Below are 17,804 nucleotides of genomic sequence, written 5' to 3' on the forward strand. Positions count from 1 at the left end.
CATTTTGTGTTTGAAGTGTAATTAGTTGTCCTAGGAGAGTTCAGGCCTGCAAAATCCCAGTCAGATAGATTCCATGGGCAGTTATTCAGTTTGTATCAGTAAGCTATGCTTTTCTTGCAAATATTTTAAGACTTGTCTCTGAGATGTTGTGGCTCACTGTCCAAAAACCCTGTGCAGAAGGAGAAGGCTGAAACGGGCTGAAACCATGATACAGGTATGAAAGTGTAATGGCAGCTGCCCAGGTGCCTTTATGTTGTTGTCGGAGTTATTTAAATATCTCTTGGTTTTCTCCAGTTAAGTTCTTCAATTTGTAGTATTTGTGGAAAGTAGGTGAAAGTATTTTTTACAGCGTTGATGGACCGTGAGGCAAAGCCCACTTGCAGCTGGGCTTTCATAAAAGTTGTTCCTTTGTCTTTCCTTTCATCATCTAGTGAATCCTCGTTGTGCCATCTTTGTCTCCTGCCACCAAAAGAAATCTGGAATAGGTCGTGGTTTCCTGTTTTCAGCAGTGTGTGGTAATGTTCAACTCCTGGGTAAAATTCAGATCTTCTTTTTTCACATTTTTTTTGTACTGTCGCTTTAGCGTACAGGATACCATGAAACACTGGGTTAGAAAACAGAAGACAGATTCCCCAATATGTCCTTGCCTCTTTCTGGTGCGTAGTGCAAGAAAGCTGGCCAAGCAAGCGGGTGTCTTGCTTCACCTGCTCTTATCTCTTTGCACACTACGGTGTCTGAAGTGATGTGTGGGTTTGATTAAAGCATGTCACACATTGGCTATTCCCAGAACTGTCTCTTAATTAAGAAGTGACACCTTTCTTCTTGCTTGGTGGAGATGAGTCGTTGCCCATTACTTTGTATCAGTTGGATAATGAGGTTCTCCGTTTCTCTTATCTTTTATTTTTAAATTCAGATTCTTAGAGCAATCGCTAAAAGCAAGCAGGAACTAAAGTGTAAGGGAGATAGTTTAGTAATTGCAACGCAGCGGTGTGATTTCAGCTTTAATAGGTAGCATTCTGTGAGGTCTGGAAAACATTCCTTTAGATCCCAAGACACTATACTTATATACAAAAGTAATTGTTTCCATGTTTTACAGAGAGCACATTATATTGTAATAAAGTGTCTGTTCTAGGGACTTGCTGAAAAGTAAGAGGGAATTGTCTTCTCTCACTTTCTTCAGTTCTGTTTAACTGCCTGTGTTTCTACAGTCAATCTGATACTTTCTTTGCTACTCCTCCCTGTACTCCTTGTCCTGTCTTGCCCTTGGCTTCTTTTGGTGGCTGTGGTTGCAAGGCTGACTCCCCTCATTCTGGCAGCATCAGCCTTGCTGGAGGTTCCCATGCATTAGGGTGACTTCTCCCTTCTGGTATTAACAGCCATAATGGAAGCAGATAAGCTGGTTTATCTTTCTTCTTTTCCACTTCTTTTTAGGCCTCCTAGTATTTTACTTGCAATGTGCAGATCAAGTATTGTTAAATCAACTGGAAGCAAGAAGAGTCAGTGCCATGCACGCTGTCTGTAGATCACAATATATGTTGTTTATTAGAAACAGAGGGTCTTGTGAAATCTGTTCATAAAATAAGGTTCCGATTTATGATTTTAAAGGGCAACCAAGGAAACAAGAAAGATGGGGAGGAGCAGTAATGCCAATGCTGTTCTGTACTTTCCTCATTGCATCAGAGTTCCTCATTCTTGCAGATAAAAAGAAGGTTTTTCTAACTTGTAACTTCTTAGTATGCCTGGAATTAGGAATTGATTTATGGTATAGGGTTTTTTTTTTCCACTGTCTTTGGATTACAGTTCTCCAAAAGAAACTTGTCCTCCAGGTAAATCTATGGGCAACTGCATTGCTATTTGTGAGTTTGCCCACAAATGACTGAAGGCAGTGTGGTTTAGTTGTCTGAGCTTCCCAAGGAGCCCTGTGGTGTGATTTCCATCTGAACTCCAACTGGCCTAAACATCTGGAAAATACTGCACAGCTCTGTGATACTGCCTGGATTATCTGAAATATTGATATTTATGGAATAGTTACCTTTTATCTCTTGCTATAACTAGAGATTAGCTTTCATATGGGGGGAGGGAAGGAAACATTGAGTAAGGAGGTGTCACTGTAGTCTCTCCCTTCCCTCCTCTGTAGCAGAGCCATCTTCTAATCCCAGATGTCACTGGTTCATCAGGCTAAGAGTGCTTTTTTGATACAGACCCAGAGCTTAATATAGCATATTCTGGGCCTGAGAATATGTGGAACTCTGGATCCCATGAGTGACTGAAGAAGACTGTAAATAAACCCTTTGTCTCCTATGCAGAAGCACAGATTACAACTAGAACCATCCTTTTAAACTCTGAGTTGTTTTTCAGTAAGGCTGTTAGTATTCTGTCTGAAACATATGAGACTGACCTATGTCAAAGAGCAAAGGTTCTTGGTTAGCATCGTACAAGCTGTGTAAAATTAATAGAGGGCTTTCTATTGCCTAATTTTAAATTCAGAAAAGCTCTTAATTTTATTGGTGTTTTGCCGAATTTGTGTGTCTTTCATTTGTGGTGGTGTTGAATATTTGGTTAAGTTGTCACTACAGGCACTATTCATCATAAGCAAAACTGGGTTTTGGTGGACTGGTTAAATTGTATTTGGGCTCGTGGTTCTGTTTGCTTTATTGCTTTGGGTTGTAGAACTGGACAACAGAACTTGCATGACATAATGAATCTCCGTGTGAGATAATGGGATATGGGGGGGGGGGGGGGGGGGCGGTTGTTAAACTATTTTCTTTAACCTTCCTAGAAAGAGTGGGTGTATTGTGCTTCTATTGTCCAATGCAGCTGTTCCAGGGGAGAATAATAATTAACAAATGCAATGCTTAAAATGATGATGAAATATACTTTTTTCAGACCTTGTTGACTCCTCCTGTTTTATTCACCCCCCCAGACAAACGTGTTGATGACTGGCCCTTGATGCAGTCTCCATTTCCAACACTGACTATAAGCACTATTTATCTCCTCACTGTCTGGCTGGGCCCCAAATGGATGAAGACAAGAGAGCCCTTCCAGTTACGTTTCCTGTTGGTTGTTTACAACTTTGGAATGGTTCTACTCAACTTCTTCATTTTCAAAGAGGTATGTATGCCCTCTCACAGGAGGGAATTCCTATTTAAGTATGAGGGTGTCTACAAAACGCAAAATGAAAATAATCTTACGTATTCATGATATCTATTGAGGGTGAATGTTTTGCACAGGCTTTTAAAGCTGCATTTGCATTTGACGTGAGTATTTCTGTAGCTAGGTACATTCTGTTTGAGAATAAATGCGCTAAATGAGTCTATAGAAATTATTTGTATACTGGCTATTCCATGTTCATAGGTTTATGTCAGTGTAAATACTGGACAGTTTAACTAGAACTTGTAAAGATTTAGCACTTGTAACCATGTTAGTTTTTTTCTTTATAATAATCTTAAAGGGTGTCAGGATGTATCTTGTTAGAAATTGAGCCGTTTGTTAGTGCCTTCAATGTGTTTATCATTGTTAGAAATTCTGATGTCCATTTTCTGTAGTGAGGAAAAGTATCTTGTCTGTAAGTTATCTTCTAGAATAAGAATGAAAATGAAGCAAACTGTATCTTTAAATAAAAATAAAAGTATACAGTCTTTTAATATTTGGGTTGCAATGTTTTGAGTGTGTTAATTTTAATAAACTTCAGTGTTGCTGCATTTATCCTGTACAGAAAACCTAACCAAGAGGAAATGACGAGTAACAATGCAGTGGATCAGCTCTTTAGCAGTAGCTAAGTGGGATTACTTAACAGTTTGGTAATCATAATTTAAGGATAGCTGTCCAGAATATAGCTGATGCTAAGAATCAGCTTCTTTAGTTTACGCTGCTACGTCTTGGCTCATGCAGATTGACAGTTGTCTTTCTGGAAGACCTTGGATCATAAATTTGCAAAATCTGTTTCCAGAAGTAAGCAACTGAACAGAGCAGTTAAAATTACAGCATTGCAGAACTCTTTTTCTGGCTGGTCTGTTCTGTACTTTTGCCAGGAAATGCAGCACATCTGATGGCATGCTGATGGCATATCTGATGAACTGCATACTGACCCTTCTCCAAAGGTTCTATAATAAAATCATTAACTGATTTCAGCCTTCCTTAAGACACGGTTCAGTAAAATTTTAGCCATCACTCCTCAGTTGTCATTTCATCTAAGCTGTTTCCTTGAACTGTTCAACTAAGTAATAAAATACTACAGATACAATCAAATGTAATGCTGATACCCAAGGATAGTTGTGGGAATGGATGAAATCCAATAATTTTGTCAGGTTAAATCTGAAACTCTTCTGAAATGAATTCTGCAGTGTTTTTTCCATGCCTGTCTTTTTCACTTACTCTCTTAAATTAGTTTTATAGGTAAGCTGAATTATACCAGACTTGGGGTCAATTAATTTTAAACCCTATGTTGCTTATAGGGAAACACATGTTTGTATGGCATTCCCAAATCATAGAATCAACATTAAAATGAATGGGACTGCAAATATGCTGCTGATAGGCTGACAGATCATAATTTTAAACACAGAGGTTCTAGTTTCCTGCTATTTCAAATGGTAGGTTGTTACTCAATTGATGTTAAGGCTACAGATACAACATTTACAGGATTTTTCTTTTCTTGACCTTAGAGACTGATAGGAGGAAGGTGTTCCAAGTTTCAGTTACTCCCATTAACTAGGCAACTTCTGCTTCGGTCTGTGTGAGGTTTACAATACCAGTGTGCCACTCTTTTAACTGCCATGAGTAATGTAATTGTTAGGAGTGGAATGACACATAGTTTGTATTTTGTGAATGACTGTAAAATTTCCAGGTATTGCTGAGAACAGAATTTTTATGTGAAATGCCTTTAAATGTTATATAAATAATCATCCTGATGGCAAGCTGTATTGTTCATCTGTGATAACTTATGTTAAAATGGTAAATCTTTAAAGTACTGCTAAGTAGTATAGTCTAAGACTCACATACATTGAACTCAAATTCAGACTCAAATTGGGAGAAAATTTTGCTTAGAACATGCAGAAGTTCCAGATGCATAGACCTATTCTGCCACAAAATCATGAATTTCTTACTCTACTTTGAAGCAGCCTGGTGAAGTCAATTTACTCCCTTTTGCTGAGTTGAACCTTTGTCAAATTACCCAGGTCACAGTAGAAATTGGTTAGTTTCTCTAACAATGTGGACCGAACTGTCCCTTGCTCTTCTCTGATATTATCAAATGCGCTTGTGCCTGTGTGGGACCTCGCTGGAGAGTTGTGGTGTTACAGCAGTTTGTAAATGGACTTGGATGATGCAAAAGTAGTTCAGTTTCTTTTGTGAGATCATTTCTGTGGACAGTTCTTTCACTTCCGTATTTAGGCACATGCAGCAAGTAAGTCCAAAGTTTCACAAGGTTTTGTATGTTGATTTTATCTGGATAACAATTATCTCTGCATCTGATTGCACTCCTAGTGCTGTGTGCGAGACAAGATACCAAAGTACACTTAAGTTCAGTCTAAATGAGGTGGAAGTCAGGTTAGCAGTAAGAATAGTCAGTGCCTACCCATGTTTATTTCAGAGATCTTTTTGTCTCTACTTTTGCAACTCGCAATTTGCAGGTTATGTCAGCTCCACTGATGTCTTTTTTGGTACTTAACAGGGTGGGATTACCTGGCTTTAAACAGTCTTGGATCATAATATTTACGAATATCAAGATTGGAAGTAGTAATGAAACTTGTACAGCTCTAAGCAAGTGTTCTTCTTTCCAATGGACACTTGCTCAAATGTCAAGTTTCTCTTCTGTTCAGGTTATTGCAACATGCTTTTTATTTGGAGCAGCCCTGCAGGAGCACTTTATGTACTTTAGGCCATTTCAGTTGACACAAAACGGGCAACTTGTCTTCATCTGGTTTCTCTCATGTTTTATGGGTGCTCATCATTGGCTGTTTAGGTTTTTGTTCCCAGTTCTGATTGGTGTGCTGTTTTAAGAATAGCAGATCCAAATTATCTAATCCCTGTCTCTTGGAGAGAGTTCTCTAGAATCCATCATGAGAGTAGCATTTCTGTCATTCATAGTGAAAGCAATTAGGTATTTTCTGTTTCTGAAGCTAGAGCCATCGGAAAGGATACTTGTGTTTGAATAGCTTAAGGTCATACCAGAATTCTCATTAATTTGTACGGGGCTCTAATTATCTGGGCAGATACATGCAGGGAAACATGCATGAGTATTTTCTTTTTACTTTACTAGAAAAACATAGGTACTGTGTAACAACAGGTTGTTAGAACTACATGTTGGCTTTCTTCAATAGTGTTCTCAGGACTGATAAGAACTTTTTAAGTATTTCTTTTCAGGTAAGTTTGATGTAGCAAGAAATTTGCTGATAGTTGTTATGAGCATGTTTTATGTAGCATCTTTCCCCTCATGTATGACTTTAATATTTTCAGCTGTTTTTAGCATCAAGAGCTCGAGGGTACAGCTATGTCTGCCAGACCGTGGATTATTCAGATAATGTTTATGAAGTTAGGGTGAGTATTTCTTTTTATGTATTTGTATATGAATGTGTGTAATATATAGCACTACATGATTGTTTAAATCTTGTCTGAAAATACTGTTTCCGAAGTGCTCCTGTCAGCCGTGACTGTATCCCGTTACATTCTCACAGACCGCTTCAGGTTTGACTACATTGTGCATAGCAGGTTTAATCAAAGTGCATCAGTGTATTTGCATTAACTTTCATCTGACTGCTACAAGTAAGGGTAGTCTTAAAGATACCATCCTTGGCTTCATCTGTGGTTGTACAATCCAGGATAAACTCTGTATACATACTTTGGATCGTAGACCTTGCTGAAGTTTATGATACCAGGGTAACCGCAGTAAAGGTGTAGTGCTCTAGCTAGATCAGAGCAAGTACGATTTGTCAGCATATCTTGTGGTTGCGCTTCACCCATGCTGGTCAGGCAACTTTTTGTCTCCTTTATCTCTCTTTGCCTTCATGAGGTCGTGCTGGCTTCTGGCAAATGTATTATCAGTACGTTTCATTTTGTAGAAGCCTAGATTTCAAACGTGTGTTTTTTGGAAAGCATTCAAATTAAAATAAAAATGCAGATGCTTGTTATTTTCCATAATGCTGTTGATTAGCTCATGTACTAAACCTTATCTTCCAGCAGAGCTGACACTTGAGAATCTCTCAGGTGTTCTTGCAAGTTTCACCTACAGATTAGAACATGTTCCTGAAAATGTAATGGAAGTGTGTTATAGTCCAAACAGGTTTAATATTTATAACGCATTTCAAAAAAATGTCTGTCTACAAGGTGGCTGTTCATGGGTAGTACTACTCAAAAACTTGTGCACGTAGCAGGAGTGGTATTGAGAAGGATAGGTTTGAGTCTTAGATCTTATGTATAATGTCTGATACTGCAGAACAACTCTGTGTGTAGATTTTTATTGGCCTTATGGTAGTCTCCTGTCTTTCACCTTTGCCAGTACTGTGCACTCACCATTTGAATCACTATGACAAATGCTTGGCAGGGTTTTTTTTAATAGACAAGCAAAATAGAATGCCGCTGTACTCAGCTGGATGACATTGAGGACTGGTATGGCATATATTGAAGGAATTTTTATGTTAGCTAAGTACAAGAGGTAATGACTTTTTTCATAGCCTTACTTTCAGGTGCGCTTTTTTGTGGGAGGTTGTGAGGAGGGTCAGACCTGCTCAGAAGAATTATCTTCTGTTTTGTTCATTATGACAAACAAAGCATTATTGTACAGTGAAATAAAGGCAAACCCCAATATGCTCATTGCATATGATATGTTCAAAAAAGAAAGGTTGCTCTAGCAATACCTACTTTTTGGACTTTCAAAGTTTTCAAGTTTTTTGTGAGATTGTGGATTTGCCTAAGCTTTAGAAATAAAGTTTTAAGTTGCAACATGTTTGGTTTGCAGCTGAGAGAGTTGAGAAAGCTGGGGAAATGGACCCCTCTCAAGTTGTGGCAGTAACTGTATCGTATCATCAAGACCCTTTTTTTTGATGGTTAGCTGGTAGTTCTTGTGAGTGAATTCTCAACCTAGGTCAACAAGTTGCAAGTAGAAAACTACACTTTCCACAAGCATACTTTGTCTAACTACAGACCCTGGGATACATTTCTGGCCTACTTTACAGCTATCATGCTCTGCATTTAGAAGGTATGTTGTTAGTTTTTGCACTGAGGACAAAAAGAACCCCAAACAACCAAAACCTTCTGGAGTCCTTTCACCATCATTTATGGTAATATAAACCTGCAAAAGCAATTTTAAAATGTAAGTATGCAGGCTTCTTTTTTTCGGTTTTGAGTTTAGAATTGATAAACCTTGTAGCACATCTGTCATAATCTTTTAATAGATCTGGACACTAAGTGTCTAGCGTCTGTTGGCACTGGGTTTTCTCTGAAGGGGAGTGCTGCACTGCAACAGTGCAACAAATGCAATAACTTTATTTGTAAGACATTGAGTAAATAAGTCCTGTATTAGTCAGATAAAGGAGACTGGGACTAACTCAAATGGAATCAGTACTGATCCCAGAAGGCATTATGGAACAAGCTCTGGAAAGCAACAGCTTCATATATGACTTTATTGTGGGGCTTAAAAAGCTAGAACAGGTATTGAGAAATGTGAAACTAATTGTATATGGTGGTCTTCATGGCAGCATGAAAGCCCTTATATGACCTCTGTTTCTATCTTTTTTTGAAAATGTGCCACTATGATGTTGCCATGTAGTGGCCACTTTTTTGACCAAAGCTCTTGCTCAAAGTGAGGGGTCAAGAAACCATCCTTTGTTCCTCAAAGGAGTACAGAGAGCTGGTAAGCAGTTCCAAAAAAAAAAAGTTTGGCTATCTTGGGTGCCAGAGAATGTCTTTCGTCTGCTCTCCAACCTGCATTGTGTCAAGACGGTAAGGCAGTGGTGATTTCAAGGGAACAGTGTAAGGGCATGTGGCAGCACTTCCCCTGTATCGTTTAGCAACACCAGCAATCTGTAGCTCGCAGATCTCTTCAGTCAGACATAGCCTCTTTGTTTTGACAGATTTTAGTGGGATATTCTTCTGTACATTTTCTTTGACTTTATCAAACTTTTGGCTTTCACTGACAATTAATTGTGTAAGTAGTTTACACATAGCGTAAAGAAATTGGTCCTCCTACTTACTGTTTTGAACCTACCTACACTTGTTAATCTCATTCAGGCTTCCCTGGCTATTGTTCTACAAGAAGTAATGGATGACTGGAGCAAGCAGGGATGGAAATTAGATTCCACAGTTGCGGAAATAAACTTTCTAAAGGTCTTATCTTCTGGGTGTAGTAGGTAGACACCTTACTGACTGCTAGCAGGAATTTGAGTGTGTTTTGTAATTGGTTATAGAAAAAAATGTTTATGAAATGTACTCAAGAAAGAAAAGGGGGAAGAAATCCCCAAGAAGGCATTTTGAAAGAGCTGCAGCTGCATGTTGGAAGAACTTTTTTGGTTATCTCTTAGGAGTCAAAATAATAAATGCAAAAGGCTGAGGTGTTAAAGTCCATGCTTTGTAGTATTCACTTGGAAGCTCTAGTATTTGGGGCGAACAATTTCCTAACGTTCGAACTTAAGGTATGTTAGTGTCTGTGAGTAGTCACTTCCCTCTCCGCTTACACTTGTGTTTCCTTGTTTCCCAGGTCAAAGTTCATCTATTTTATTAGCTTTTCTGAAGATCTGAGAATTGAAAATTTGGGGCTGTGTGAATTAGTTACTTCCTAGTTTTAAGTGTGCTAATTGTTATCATAAAGCTGAGCTATGATCGTCTTCTGGACTGTAACTGTAATCTGCATTGTTTGTATTTATGTCTAGAGCTTGAGTAGTTTCCTCTTATGAAGCAAATATAATTTACTGCAAACTTCTATGGAAAGGGAACTTGACTTAACAAAATAGACCTCGTGGTCCTGTAAACAAAATTCTCTAGCTGAAGGAGGGAAAAAAGTTCTCTTTAAAAACCACTTTAATTTTTCATGTTGTGTTACCTTCTAAGAAGTACCTGTCCCAGCCTGAAATTAGGGAAGAGGGTGCAGGAACAGTCCTATGTTAAAACACCCTCTGTTCAAAAACCCTGCAGCAGGCAGAGGTCACGGGATTGGACCTCTTGTTGACCCCCTTAATCCTAGGCTGTAATGTAATCTTTCTGTGCCATCTGGTGTTTTAACAGATTTAGATTGGCACATATGAAAATTGCCAGAAAAGGTATGGTTGTGACTAGTATTATTAATTTCAGTAAGCTAAATCTCTCTTTCGTGCTGTGTCCACAGAAAGGCTACAAGTTAGGTCCTAACTTCTGATGCTTTGTAGAAGCTGTTTAATAGTAGCCATCTGCTGCTGCCATAGCTTACTTATCGGTGTATTGTTCTACTTTATTTCTGCCCTCTGTTGCTGATTGCATGCATGGCCTCAAGCAAATGACTGAATTTCAGTTCCATATTTTTCTGCATCTATAAGCTAATGATAAAAACAACTGCGTAAGTCATTGGCAGCACTGAAATAGATCGAAATAGTACACGAAAACTATCAGGTTTGAGAATAAATGGTGTTAAAATTTGACGATAGGAAGAGAGAAGAAGAGCTGTCAGGCAAAAAAATGTAGAGGAACAGGAGAATCAGGAGGTATAATCCTGCAAGGAAATGAAGGCTATTTTTGTTCTTAAGTGGTGGGGAAGCATTTTGATCAAAAGTTCAGCTGATTTTGATCCATTTGATCCATTGCTTTCTGTGCAGTGCAAGTGGAATTCCGGCGAAGTGGCATGAGGTGTTGTTAAATGACTTGTCTAGAAGCATATAGTGAACCTGTGGCATCTTGGGCATAAAACGTAAGGGGTTTTGTTGGATTTTTCTCCACCTGCATTTTGCTCTGTGTCGTACATTAAATTGGCTATGTGCTTATTGGCTATTTGGTTTATTGTTTCACTGGTGCTTTTTTAACAAAATGCACATCAGCTTTATAAGAGATTTTATGGCAGTTTGTTTGTAACTGACCTGTTGATTTTTTAAAAAGTTTATTGGAAGGAAGGACCTCCAAAGAGCTTGAGTGTTGTAGTGCTGCCTTGTCATTTTATGGATACAGTCCAAAGTGTTTATTGTTGACTTGTGAGATGAAAAGATGCTTATCTTAATTTATTTAAGAGATGCAGCTTTAGCAAAGATCTGTAAAATAGGCAGGACTGTTATGCTAATCCATGGGTGTGAGACAAAGCCTTGGTGTGGGTGCTATTAAACACCTGTCCCAGAGGCAGAACCGTACTGGATGTTGAGCAACACATACATATGTATATATATTTATGTATAGAGATGGTTCCTGCAGCTTGCCTGTGTGTCTGGGAACTCCCAAGATCTGTGGGAGTCACTTTTCTTTCGTTAAGCCTCTCTCCAACTATGACAGATATTAGTATCTTTTTATATAAAATTGACAAAATCTGCCTCCTCTCCCTGAGATCTGAAATAGGCTAAATCACAGCCAGAGAGTGAGAAGAGCAATCATTAATGGATATATAGAAGTCTGCAGTTTGGCAACAGTAAGTTGTGCAGTCCCTTAGGGAAATCGCAGTCCACAGTGCAGATCTGTGGCGCTCTTCTGCTCCTGTGTTGCTTTTTTGCATCTGCTGTAATCTTTCCTAAAATGCTCACCAGCCCAGTTATGGCTGTGACAAACTCGCTCTGAGGTGAGATGCGTCCCTTTCCTGCTAGTTTGGAGAGGTGGAGAAAAACATCCTACAGAGCGGTAGCATTTCTCTGTACCGCTCGTTCCCCTTTCTCTCACTTGCCTGACAGTGTATATCTATTCGGGAAGGGAAGCTACCGTTGTCCTGACTTTTCTTCTTCTCTCTCTCCTGGGGACTGCGGGGGTGGTGGGGTTATTTCACACCGTGTTACGGTAAGAAAGTCTGATTTGCCATCAGATGAGTCCTGAAAGACTAGGGAGCTTCTTACAAATAGGTGTGTTGTGACATTGCCTGCTCTCCTTGCTGGTGGTGCCAGCCATTTCCAACTTTTTTTTTTTTCTTTTCTTTTCTCTCTTCATTCTCTATGTGAGTCACCATCTGGGATATGTTCTGGTCCCACCCTTGCATAACAAGCTGGATGACTTATTATGCCAGGAGCCAGACTTGTTGCTGTGCTTTGGGATGTGGAAGGGTGTCCCTGCCACCACCATACTCCCATATCATAGTATTGGCACATTGTTACACAGAGCTGCTGGGCTTTCCCTGGTACAACATTATCCCAATTTCAGTGGGAAGCCATGTTTATGTTGCATCTTGAGCAAGATTCACTGTGATGGGTGGATTAGAGAAAGAATTTTGGGTGTGTAGCACTGCCCTGGTAGTAGATGGGTGAGTAGATGGATTATATCTCTGCAGCTAGTGTGGCTTCTGTGGTCTCATTTCTTCTGTTCCCTGAATGGCACAGAGCCGCTGGGGAAATGCTGCTTTCTAGAGGGGGTTAGTGGGCAGGCCAGAAGCTGAGGGGGAATATTGCTCTAAGGGATGTAAAATCTGTGCTGCATCTAGCTCGTAATAGTGATTTGGTGTCTTCCCACCCATATGCCTGTGGTACTGAAAGAATTTTATATAAGGTTTCAACCTTTGCAACTTCATTTTAGCATCATGTTTCTGCCTCGTTGTTTTGACCACTTCAGTATTGTCTCATTAGTAAGAGAAGCCCTGTGGTAGTCTTCTCCTGCAAAGCTTAGGATAAAGAATGAGGACACAGACTCACTGTGCTTAACTGGTAAACTGGTCAGAAACTGCAAAGCTTTTAATTATGTTCACACTTTTTTACAGTTGTGATTTGTGCGTAGTAGACTCAAAATAATACTTCCATGTGCAAAATAGATTAATAGAGTGTTGCTTTTGTTGTTCTTGTATTATCAGATGCTTGATGACTCCACCTCAACATTTGCCAGCATTTGGAGAAGTAGCCTTCTCTTGCAGCAGATAGGTGGAGGGAACTTTACTCTATTCAGCTTGGAATCACTGAGACTTCTGTTTTGTCTTTTTTTCTCATTGCAGATAGCTGCTGCTTTATGGTGGTATTATGTCTCTAAAGGAATTGAATATTTGGATACAGTATTCTTCATTCTGAGGAAGAAATTTAACCAAATTAGTTTCCTTCATGTCTATCACCATTTCACCATGTTCACCTTGTGGTGGATTGGTATTAAGTGGGTTGCAGGTGGACAAGGTGAGTTCCCTTCCTCCCACACCCTTTTGACTGGACACAAAGGAGAATTATTATTGTTTGGGAGCAATGGAAAAAAAAATCATAGGCTTAACATTGTAATACACAAGACTGTTTAAATAGCACTGAAGCAGTGCAGCAGTTTTAATGTGTAGTCTTCCTCTGTGGGAAACATGGGGGAGGAAAAGATAACAGGGCAGTAATCTAATGAATTGCAAAACTTTTTTTTTTTTTTTCATCATGGGCATCAATTGCAAGCCTGAAGTTCTGTCTTCAAAATTATCCTTATTCTATGAAATAGAAAGATGAACATACCTTACCTAACTTTAATTTTTGCAGATACAGAGAACTGCAAAATCTAATTATGAGCCACAATCTGTGTGCAAATGTAATGCAGTTAATGGAGATGTTATTTTGGCATTGTATCTGAGTTTGGGGTTTGCTTTCTTTTTTTATAGAGAGGCATGTATAAAATTCTGAAACTTTCCCTTGAAGGTGAGCAAATAAATCTGTCAATTAACTTTTAAAACCTAGTCATAAAGTCATAAAGACACAAGTCATAAAGTCACAAAGACACAATTCATTATCAGCCTTTTTTCCTTGCTTCCTTTCTAAAGCCCTCATTGAAGAATTTTATTCCAATGTATTTGCCATATCCTCCCTTGCCTGCATTGTGCCCTTGTTCCTGTTGTTTTGCCCTGTCTCTCAAATTATAAGCTCTACAGAGCTGACGGTTCAGGGAAAATACCCTGTTTTGTTTGTGATGTGCTTTCTAGGCTTAAAACTGAAAATTACATACAGTAAACACCACACCAAACTAATACTTGGGGGTTTTTTGGCAAACGACACTAATACTTAATGCATGGGGGTTTTATGCTCTCATTTACTATAGATACCTTGTACTGAGTGGTTACTTATATTCAAAAGAAGAAATATTTAAAATGAGTATCTGTGACTATCCTTGAATTTCTCCCAAGTAGTCTGCAGGACGCAGGTACTCAACCAGACACTTAATTATCTTTATTGGCTACTGCACCCCTAAGATAAGTCTATTTTGCTTACTTGTAGTCTTACTTAGAAATTCCCTGGATATCTCAAAGTGCCCTCTCCCTTGTTGCCTTTTCAGACTTTTCATGCTAGGTACAACAGTTGAAACTATTTCCAATTTTTTTTCAAGTTTTGGTGTTCTTGCGCTTCCTCTTAGTTTCTAGCCTCTGCAAAAGGAAAAGCAAGAGTTGCTTTTTTTGCATTTATGTAGCATTACTGCATAAACGTGGGTAGATCTATTTTCTTCTCTTGTCTAGTTGACAGCACATTGCTTACGTAGACAGATCTATTACAAACTAGACCCTATTATAATTAACTGGGCCTAGACCACATGGGCATCTGAGCTGTTTGATGTCAGCAGCTATTGTCTGTATTGCCCTAATATATTATACATTAGAGCCTTTTTGAGCCTCTCTGGCAGTGTAAGACTACCTTAACAAGATACAATTTGTTTCTGTTAAATGGCTGCTAATCTTGACAGAGCAAAGAGATCTTAATGCAAATGAGAACTGTCATCCTTGTTTCCAGCATGGATCATTCTGGAAAAAGTGATACTATATATTTACATATTTAAGAATGCTAGATCATAAATAAGGAAACTAAAGATGAGCAAATAGACAAATTCACTTGGCAATGCCTTTAAATGTCTTATAACCACAAGTGAAGTTTTGCTTTGTATGATTTTTTTTTTTTTTTGGCCTATTTAATCAGACATCCACATGAGTTTCTTCTTGCTGAGAAGTGAACCTTGTACATTTAAATACAGTTTTAAAGATTTAAGTTCAGAATCTGATACTTTATAGTTTGCACTGTCAAATACAGTTTTTAATAATTCTTTAGCGAAACAATTGCAGTTATACTACAATAACTAATGTAGAATCCACAAAATTTGTATCTGTTCAACAAAAGTCTTGCAAAAAGATTTTGTGTAAGTAGTTCCATGGAAGATATGGCATACTACTTGCATGAAAAGGTATTTGTGTCAGCACATGTTGGCAGTCAGGTCTATGTTACAATATTGAATATATCAAAGATGGAATCCTGGCGTTTCCTGTGCTTTATAACTTTTACCGTCACATGAATAATACTAGAAATTATTTCTCTCTTTTTTTTCAAAATTACATAGCAACCTTCCCTTCTGTTCCTCACAGCTTTTTTCGGAGCTCAGATGAATGCATTTATCCATGTCATTATGTATATGTATTATGGATTAGCTGCCTGTGGCCCTAAATTTCAGAAATACCTGTGGTGGAAACGATACTTGACTATATTGCAGTTGGTAAGTAAAATTTCTCCCCTTATCTCAGAAAGTATTGTCTCTGAGTGGATTTGCATTTGCAGAGCTTTGGAACAGATGCTGCTCTTTCCAAAAGTTCTTAGCTGTCTAGTACTCGCATCTCAAGTTAGAATACTTTCTGGAGATGGAAGATTTTATTCCATTTCTCAAAACATATGCAGCATAGATAAGAACTGTGTGAGTAAAGTTTAATACTATTTTGTTTCAAGTGTATTGCAGAAACCTTTTCAAAAGGTAGAGAAAATCTACATCTCTTAATGTCTTCTCATTTTCCTGTTTCTGAAAACTGGTGCCAGGTACTGCAATAAATTTGATGTGCCTGGTCAATTGTACGTGTGTATGCATGATGTGACAACCAAATACAGCTTCCCTGCCACCTCCCAGTTTAGCAGTTTTCATAACTTAATGCATTGATATACATCGGTGCAGTCAGACTTACAGAATATATCCAGACCTTTTTGATTCTATATTTTCTGTCTTTCAGGTGCAGTTCCATGTGACTATTGGCCATACAGCCTTGTCTATTTATATTGATTGTCCTTTCCCTAAGTGGATGCACTGGGGTGTAATTTTCTATGCTGTCACCTTCATTTTCCTGTTTGGTAACTTCTACTATCGGACATATAAGCTGCCCAAGGAACCCATAAAGAATGGCAAAATAGCAAATGGTGCTGTTGCAAATGGAATAAGCAAACCAGAAAATAATGCAGTGGTGGAAAATGGAAAAAAGCAGAAAAAGGGAAAAGCAAAAGGAGAGTAACTTGATCCAGGCCTTAACCATTGTTGGCAGTGAGGAACCTCCAGTTTGGTTTATAAAAGGAAGAAAAAAAACCACTATCTGTACCAATTAACCTTAGGTTACTGAAGAGCTAGAACACAGATATTTTCATTATTTATGAAGATTGTTTTAAGAACAACACTAAAGTTGAATTTCTATTGTAATTATGTAATTATCATGCATATGGTCTCTGTGTAAACTTGTAGACTGCTGGTGTTGGTGAATGTAAGGAAGAATTGCAGTTGATTCTGTGTTTAGCAGTCCAAAAGTTAATACTACCATTGATACAGGCAGTTTTGTTGGCACCCACATTTCCTTGGGGGAGGGAGGGGAAGGAAGTAGCGTTTCGATACTTGTGTTTTCTTTCCAGAAAATTATTAAATTTCAAATTATGACATATTATCTAATCAGAATGCGCAACTTTTCTTGTCCTCCTTGGAGGGTATCTTCAGACACATTATGTTTATGTGCTGTCAGAACAGTGTTTGACTTTTCAGACATTACTTGATTTAATTGAGTGTCTGTTACAGTTTGTTTTGGGTTTGTTGTTTTTTTGGTTTTTTTTTTTCTCATGTGGAAATATACCTACCTCTTCATCTGCTGAAAAGAATATTGAGCATTAAATAACTGGTTTCTGAAATATGGAGTCCTCTAATATAAATATCTATTAACACTAATTCAGGTTAAAACATGATTTCTTGTGGAGTAAAAGGGATTTTTGGTGATATTTTTTGGTCGAGTCATCAATAACCTTTTTCAATGTAAACTTACATTTTGGAGCGATACTTTTAGTATAACTAAGTGAAGAACACATTTGAAGAATGTGTAAATATGAGACAATACATTGTTTGAAGCAAGCAGTAAAAGTAGACCTGCTGCTTGTTGTCCTTGACCTGCATTAAACCTGTGGTGCTGACTGATACTGAAAATGGTAAGATAATACTACGGTGGAGAGAAAACAACAGTATGTAATTCCATTTAGAAATTCTGGGGAGGAGGGGGTGGTCATGCAAACTACAAGACAGTCACTTTACTGAGAGAGTGAATTCAGTTTAAAAGTACTAAATACAGCAAACATAAAATGTTGAAAATGCTACTACTGCTTGATACCCATCAAAACTCTGTTTGTTCAGACACTTGCAGACAGAGTAATGTTAGTGCTCAGGCCACCATTTTAATGTGAATGTCAGAGATGAGCTTCTGAAACTCTGTTCCCAAAATATTCTTCGCTCTTTTCAACCTGATTGACAAAGTGATTCTGCTAATCACTTTCTAATTAAAACTGTTAAAATAAATAGAAGCCTTTTAGATGGCTTTTCATCTTACATGATACATTAATGGACTTCTTACTGCTCCTTTTGTGAAGAAAATATGGAAAGTGTTTTTCTCCTTCCAAATAATGTGATTACTAAAAGAGGTGTTTTGAGCTGTTCCTCAAGCAGTGAGTGTA

At 38.2% G+C, this 17,804-nt stretch overlaps 1 protein-coding gene across 1 annotated transcript in view; it reads left to right on the forward strand.

Annotated features, from left to right (window-relative positions):
- Window positions 1-16,994, forward strand: part of ELOVL4 (ELOVL fatty acid elongase 4) — a 31,779-nt gene extending 14,785 nt beyond the window's left edge. The window contains exons 2-6 of the mRNA XM_056344816.1: window positions 2,924-3,111; window positions 6,454-6,534; window positions 13,064-13,235; window positions 15,431-15,558; window positions 16,061-16,994. Of these exons, the coding sequence (XP_056200791.1) occupies window positions 2,924-3,111; window positions 6,454-6,534; window positions 13,064-13,235; window positions 15,431-15,558; window positions 16,061-16,336 (845 nt within the window). The 3' untranslated portion in view covers window positions 16,337-16,994. The remainder of the gene's footprint in view (window positions 1-2,923; window positions 3,112-6,453; window positions 6,535-13,063; window positions 13,236-15,430; window positions 15,559-16,060) is intronic.
- Window positions 16,995-17,804: the final 810 nt, after the last annotated feature.

Source organism: Falco biarmicus, chromosome 6 (genome assembly GCF_023638135.1).
Source record: "Falco biarmicus isolate bFalBia1 chromosome 6, bFalBia1.pri, whole genome shotgun sequence".
NCBI classification, from domain to species: domain Eukaryota; kingdom Metazoa; phylum Chordata; class Aves; order Falconiformes; family Falconidae; genus Falco; species Falco biarmicus.